Genomic DNA, 7,589 nt, shown 5'->3' on the forward strand with positions numbered 1-7,589 from the left:
CCGACTATCTGAAACTATTTCTCCCATAAGTATAAGGAATACTCATCATCATATTTCTTTATTCACTGATGATATCTTATTGTTTCTGGAGAAGCCATCACATTCTATTCCCCATGTATTGAATTTATTTGACCATTTTGGATCTCTCTCTGGGTTTAAAATAACTTGGAGTAAGTCATGTCTACTTCCCCTCAATTCTAAATTTGATCCCATTTCCCTTTCTGTATCTATTCCAGTAGTTCAAAACTTTAAGTACCTGGGGATAGATATTTTTCCTTCCCTGCAAGAAATTATTTAAAAAAAACTATAGTAGTATTCCAGGCAAAATATCCTCAGATTTAGAAAATTGGTCTCGTCTTCTTACTTCTCTTCAGGCTCGTATATCGGTGATTAAAATGAATGTTCTCCCACGTATTAATTTCTTCTCTTCTATGATTCCTCTAGCTCCACCAGTTGGTTACTGGAACAAACTTGATGCATGTGTTTCACGGTATATATCGGATGGGAAACGTCTCGTATCAAACTGACTACTTTACAACGAAGTAGATTACATGGAGGTCTTTCTTTCCCTAATTTTAGATTGTATGCCCAAGCCTTTTCCCTCCGCCCTTTATCAGTTTGGTTTGACCCTGATGCTTCTGTATCTTGGAGAGCAATTGAGGAATCTATTGTGTATCCATATAAATTGAAGGATCTTGTTTCCTCGGGGGTTCCACTTAAGCAGTGTAAATCTAGGTTTGGTCCCATTGTAACCCATCTACTTTCTACATCGAGGGACGTTGAAAGACATTTACAATTAGTTGAAATTTGGCATAAGCATACTCCAATTTTTCACAATAATAATCGTTTGTCAGGCAACACTCCATTCCATTGTCCGCAATGGACTCATCACAAAGTAAATACTCTGGGAGATATTTATGATGATAGTGGTTTACAATCCTTCCAGAATCTCAAAGCTCAATATAATCTGCCAGGCACTTCTTTTTTTTTATGTATTTGCTCATTAGATCGGCCCTACAGGCATACAGGGTGCCCTGGAACTCTCAACTGTCTTTTCACCCTTTGCGCAAACTAATCCTTCCCTCTGAGGAATCTCCCTCCTCTGCTTCAGTCATCTATCTTTTTCTTCTTGAGCATTCTTACAAACCTCTGTCTATTACAACTGTTTAGGCTAAGGATCTTAATGAGGAGGTGCATGTTTTATTCTCAGATCAGATATGGGGAATGTTTAAACTGTCTTCTAAAAACCCAAACCACCAAATTATTCATTGGAAATTGCTGCATAGGGTTTACTTGACCCCACTGAAACGTTATCATATGAATCTGTCATCTTCTCCTAAGTGTGTTCTCTGTCCGCAAGGACTTTTAGGCACATTTTTGCTTTTTTTTTTGGGAGTGCCCCTCTCTCTCTCCTTTTTGGATTCAGCTCTCACAGGACCTTTCTTATTTGTTGGGTACTGAGATATGTTTTTCTCCACGTCATTTTTTCATGAATGACTTTTGGGACCTCACCTTGTCTGTCCAACAAAGATGTTTCCTGTTAGCTGCTCTCACTGCAGCAAAAAAGTTGCTAGTCAATCGTTGGAATCCTCCTCACACAATGGACAGAAGAACCTGGGCGGTTTATTTGTTAGATATTATCTCAATGGAACTCTCAACTTCTCGTATACATGGATCTAATGTGAAAACTGTTAATTTATGGCATTCATCTTTAGATGTCGTTTCATCTTTTCTAAAACCTTTGTAAGTATTATTTTATTATATTTTATGTATTAATATTACTTAATTTATTTATATTATTGTTTATTTTACTTTATGTATTTATTTATTATTTTTTATTATTATTAACTTTTTGTTTTCTGCTGTTGTAAACAAAAGAAAATTCAATAAACAGTTGTTAACAAAAAAAAAGAAGGACAGATTAGTAGTATTGTAGAACAAATTTAATCAAATTCCCTGATTATGTAATCAAGATCAATGAGCCGCCACTACTAGCACTAACTTACCTTACCCACCGTCCAAAAAACTGCTCTAGAACAAATATTTAAGAAGATTAAAGATTTCCCATCCAAAACTGTTTAGATCTCATGTTTAGCCACATTATAAGGCAGAATCTCAGAGGACTGGGTAAAGCTAACGTTAAACGGGAACAGCTGATGCGGCCTGGAGCTAACGTCAACATCTCCGAAAGCACTTGAGACATTTTTTAAAATAGGTGCTATCTTTATAAATAAACGGCATATTTTAATTTGATAAAACTACATTTTCATCCAAAAATATTTTTAAAATGCAGTAATATTTGTGTTATTTGTGCATGCGTGGAGTATCAGGCTGGTTGCTGTGGAATTTATCCCAAAGACTCGTTCTGAACTAGAGCATATTATATTCTATATAGAGCGAAAATAACTATTCATTGTAATAAATTGTGCTCTATTACATGAAATATTAGTTACTGTGAACGTTGAAAATGTGCGTGAAAATGTGCATTTGTGCGCATGCACACAGAAACAACTTAATATTTCAAACTGAATTTAATTAATTCACATGGCTTCGTATTTATGTATGTATGTCCAATTAATATTTATTAATTAAAATCAAAAACTAAATTTTAATGGATTAAACTAGCAAAATTGAATTAAGCTTAATTTAATTGGGGCCATAATCATTTTTGTCAGTGCATGTAGTCAGTTACTATCCAGCACTGCCTGTAGTTAAAGCCTCAACTCATGACACGATCACTAGAACTATAGGACATTATTACAATGAATCAAGTAAAACAGAGACAGGTGTGTTTGATGAGGGCATCACGGTAATGTGTCTGTATTCATGAACATCCAAATCTGTCCAAACTGTGCATTTCAGTGATATTTTGGTAGTCTAAAGCAAGTTTATATTATGGTCAAATATGTAGGCCTAGGGGGTTTCCCGTCTTGTTTTATGTGGTTAATATCATTTAGTGCTCTGCTTTCTGTAAGTGTCTTTTGGAAACAGGGTTTTGTTGCTTTAATCATTGTGCAGTTCAGACAAAGATGGACAGATCCTGCTCAAACACATCAAAAGCTGGTATCAGTGTGTGTTGTGGTTTGATGTTTGTGTGTGGGCCAGATTCGGCCCCTATTTGACAAATCAGCTTAAGTGTGAGTCGGGGCTTGTTCTGTGTGGGCCATAGTCTTGGCTCATTGTCTGCTATATTAAGCTTGATACTGTCACACTTGTAAATGACATAGAAAGTGTCTCTTTGTCCCACTATCACATGCAGATGGTCCTCCAGCTGGATCTGTCTGTGAGCTCAGTACTCCAGCTACATGACTTCAGATCACTGGATTCTGGTGGCTGAAGCACATATCTCCACACAGACATACAGTTCAAAGCATATCTCTGAAGATAACATGGGATGACTGCGGGGGTTTGGTTTCAGGCGTGAAGCGGCCCACCGAGGTGGTATATCAGCACATCTGATGTCCCTTCTGTCCTGGAGAGTTGGAGAAAGTCTAGTTCTGTGAACACAGATGCAGAACACTTCTTCAAGGTCCAGTGCTCAGACTCGCGCTCTTATCAGGTACTTCTGAAACATCAGAGAGAAATCAACACTATATCTGACCTCATTCTTTGATATGCAGGGACAGAGAACAAAGTAAACATTCATGTAGATGAGGGTCCTGAGGATCTTTGGGAGGCCGCAGGAGTGAATATGTGTTTAGCAAATGGAGGAAACTCTGGGAAAACAAGGAGAGAGCACATGGAGGAAACAGAACCCAACCTTTCAGATTTCATAAACCCATAACTTTATTCAGGTAAGGCTTTGTGAAAATAAATACTGCACCTTGTTCATGTCGTCTGGTGTTAGCTCAAAACTTTACCTTATAGATGTCAGATTTATAAAGAATAAGAATGATCATCTGCTGCGGTCAGAAGAAAGAGTGATTATCAGAGCTGCAGGTCTGGAAGAGACAGTGGTGTGTGTGTGCGTGGGTGTGTGTGTGTGTGTGTGTGTGTGTGTGTGTGTGTGTGTGCGTGCGTGCGTGCGTGTGTGTGTGTGTGTGTGTGTGTGTGCAGTAGAGGTGTGTTTCTTGTGTGTCTGAACATGTTCAGTGTTGGTCGATCAGGCTCCTCCTCGTCAGGTAACAAACTGAAAGTATCTAAATGCTGCTTCTGTCTGTTGAGCAAATCCTCGACGTGTGTCATTTAAAGAGCGTGGTTAATAATGTTTTATGCTGGATTTATTCTTCTGATCTTTCACTAAAGATGACGGAGAGACCTGCAGGTATGAAATATCTTCACTCAGACTCAGAGACTGTTGATGTTCTTGCAAAACTGTGTGTGTGTGTGTGTGTGTGTGTGTGTGTGTGTGTGTGTGTGTGTGTGTGTGCGTGTGTTTCAAATCATTTGTGGCCTATAATATTAAAATAAATATATGTAACATCATTAATGGCTGATATGATCTAACATTGGACAAAATTAGTCCTCTATTTGTAAATTAACATGAACCAAGTTGATTGAATGAAAACTATATTAATTTATTCATGTAGACAAGCTTGGTTTAAAGAGTTGCAAATCACAAAATCATAATCCCATTATATAATCATTTACATTTAATCATTTAAATAATAATCCTATGCACTTAAAAACTACAGAATCAAATTAAATCTGAGTCGAATCGTTCTGAATGAACAGAAATCACTCCTGAATCAAACTGAAAACCAAATCAAATTGATTCACAGTCTCCCTAAAGATTCAGACTTTTATCTCCGAGACTTTATTTCAGTAAAGACACAGAGTAACATCACACAGATTTAGATTCTGATTCATTCTGTCTTGCTTTAAGATTCATTTACAGCTGAGCAGAGATATATTTTCACATTCTTTGTGAAACAAGGTATATTTGATCTTTGCGTACTCTTGACCTCCACTGAGAAGAACAACATGATGTCTTGTATCATATTTTTATGTGATGTATGTCAGTGATCTTCTCCATCCAGATGATGCAGTGATGCGGATTCTTCTGATGGGCAGAAACACTTGTGGGAAAAGCTCGTCTGGGAACTTGATCCTGGGAGAAAAGAGGTTTAAAAGGCATGAGTCTGAAGTGTGTGAGGGTCAGACTCAGATCAGAGGGAAGCAGGTCTCTGTGATTGATTGTCCAGATCTACTGGATCCAGATCTGAATGAAGAGCAGCTGGAGAAGATGAAAGAGCAGCTGCTCTCTGGATGTTCAGCAGGTCTCAGTTCAGTTCTGCTCACCGTTCCTCTGGAGAAACCTCTGCAAAATGAGCAACAGATCCTGGATTATATTGAGTGTTTGTTTGGTCCTGAAGTTCAGAAGTACATCATGATTCTGTTCACACATGGAGATGATCTGGAGGATCTGGATCAGACCACTGATGAACATCATGAGGATCTGCAGCGACTCGTGACTGAATGTGGAGGAAAGTCTCACTGTTTCAGTAAGATGAAGAAAGTGAAGGCTCAAGTTGAAGATCTGCTGCAGAAGATTGAAGGAATGATGACGGAGAACGGAGGGAGATTCTTCATCAAACAGAGGCAGAGGAGTAACAGCAAAGACGCTCGTTTGTCATTTGTAAGTTGTCTTGTATATTGTTGCCATTATAAATGACATGAATGATAAAAACATGAGATGGATTGGCTGTTCAAGATGAAGACACTGGTATGTGACGCTGAAGATGATTTGATATTGCTTTTGTAGTTTCAGAGAGGAAAGAGCAGATCTGGGAAAAGTGTTGATGAAGACATCATGGTCTGCAGAAACATGTCTGAATCTTTAACAACCGTGTGATTCAGAAACCAGCGAGAGGAACACGATCTCAGAGATCCACACACAGCGCTTCTTTACAGCTGTTTGTGAGGAAGAACAAATGCAAAAAAACCCTACACTGCTAATATTTGACCATTTCACTATTAGACTTTGTTGAATCCACGTATAAGCTCAATATTTCTGATCATTGTCCCGTCAGGAGAGCTCAGTAAACTCATGTTTCTCCTGACAGATTCAGTGCTTTAGCAGATCTGATGATGTTTCACACTGACACTCCATCACTTGTTAAGATCATTATGAGAATAAAGCTCCGTTTGCATCGCTGCACGCTGTGTGCCAGAATAATTCATCAAGATGTCTTGTGTTTTGTGTGTCAGTGCTTCCTCCAAACACATTTCCTCAGTCTAATTTACTGCAACAATACCTTATTTCATCTTCAGTATTTCAGCGAAACTACCGTTATTTGGTGAATGTTTTCTATAGTACAGACATTCACTTTTTAAGTCATGTTCAGAAACTTTAGTTTGGTTTAAATTAAAACCATGAAGTAAATCTGATCATCTCCTGACTAACTTTTCTTTGCTTTACTCCTGACTCAAATGAACTGTTGATCAGATAGATTAATAAATGGCCGGTTATTGATGATGGTGTGGTCTACTGTGGTAAAACATTGTGAAATAAACTTTATAATACAACTGAGATATCGTCACTTCACACAGATGTGGCCAAAGGCTTTTGTGTTTTATTAATTGTATTAATCAGTTTAGCAGCCTTGTGTTTCAGCTGATTATAATGTATCACAGTGATTGCAGATTTCTGCTCTTTTTATTTTCAAAGCATTGTTTGTGATTATATTGCATCAGCTGATATACTAAAATAAAATGTTTGTAATGATTATAAATATCCTGAAATGATGTAAGGGTGAGAAGGTTGCTCAGTGTCTTCTGCAGGAACTCAGATGTTGTTTCTCAGATCTTCTGCTTCTCCTTTTATACAGAAGCTGTCTTTAGTGAACACAGCTATGATCCACATTTGTCATCAGTTCAATTAAAATAAATGACAAAGAACTTTAATTTCCTGTTTAAAACACACCATGGAGTCAGAGACGATGTGAAACAGTGATCCAGTCACTGTGAAGGTGATGGATGTTGAGAATCCTGCAGGTGGCGCTAGACCTACATTTTTCCACATTATTCGTCTCAGGATGAATCAAGTTTATGAAACAAACTCTAGCAATGTTTCTCTGTGTGTGTCTGTTGTGTCCGTGTGGTGGACTGAGGGTGAGCAGATACTGACAGGATACAGCAGCAGAAGATGAACGATGACTGAGAAGAGGAAGAGGAAGAGTGGTTGATCACGATAATCACACACACACACACACACTCTCTCTCTCTCTCTCTCTCTCTCTCTCTCTCTCTCTCTCTCTCTCTCTCACACACACACTCACACACACACACACATGTTTGTTTTTGTGTAAAGTGTGTTCATCCCATAGGTGTAATGGTTTTTATTCTGTACAAACTGTATATTCTATGGCCCTTCACCAACCCTACACCTAACCCTAACCCTCACAGGAAACTTTGTGCATCTTTACTTTCTAAAAAAAAACGAATTCTGTATGATTTATAAGTGTTTTGAAAAATGGGGACATGGGTTATGTCCTCATAAGTCACCCTCTGCTTACTCACACTGCTTACTCTGATTGTGGCCGGTTATTCTGTCACGGGTGCTGGTGCAATACAAAGCACACAGTGAAGAAGAAGAATCCACAAAGACCTTTACTGGTAATTCTGAAGAGAAGTACAAACCACATTCA

General features: G+C 38.2%; 1 protein-coding gene across 2 annotated transcripts; it reads left to right on the forward strand.

Moving 5' to 3' along the window:
- Positions 1–4,131: 4,131 nt before the first annotated feature.
- Positions 4,132–6,463, forward strand: LOC113055414 (GTPase IMAP family member 8-like). 2 transcript variants are annotated; one of them, XM_026221719.1, is made up of 3 exons: positions 4,132–4,264; positions 4,980–5,578; positions 5,705–6,463. In XM_026221719.1, exons 1-3 carry the CDS (start codon positions 4,144–4,146, stop codon positions 5,792–5,794), a joined length of 810 nt encoding a protein of 269 aa, XP_026077504.1. In that variant the 5' UTR covers positions 4,132–4,143; the 3' UTR covers positions 5,795–6,463. The 2 variants fall into 2 exon arrangements, 1 of the variants encoding a protein (XP_026077504.1); XR_003277527.1 differs by lacking the exon at positions 5,705–6,463 and having other exon boundaries at positions 4,963–5,100.
- Positions 6,464–7,589: the final 1,126 nt, after the last annotated feature.

The sequence above is a fragment of the Carassius auratus genome, chromosome 3 (assembly GCF_003368295.1).
Source record: "Carassius auratus strain Wakin chromosome 3, ASM336829v1, whole genome shotgun sequence".
NCBI lineage: Eukaryota > Metazoa > Chordata > Actinopteri > Cypriniformes > Cyprinidae > Carassius > Carassius auratus.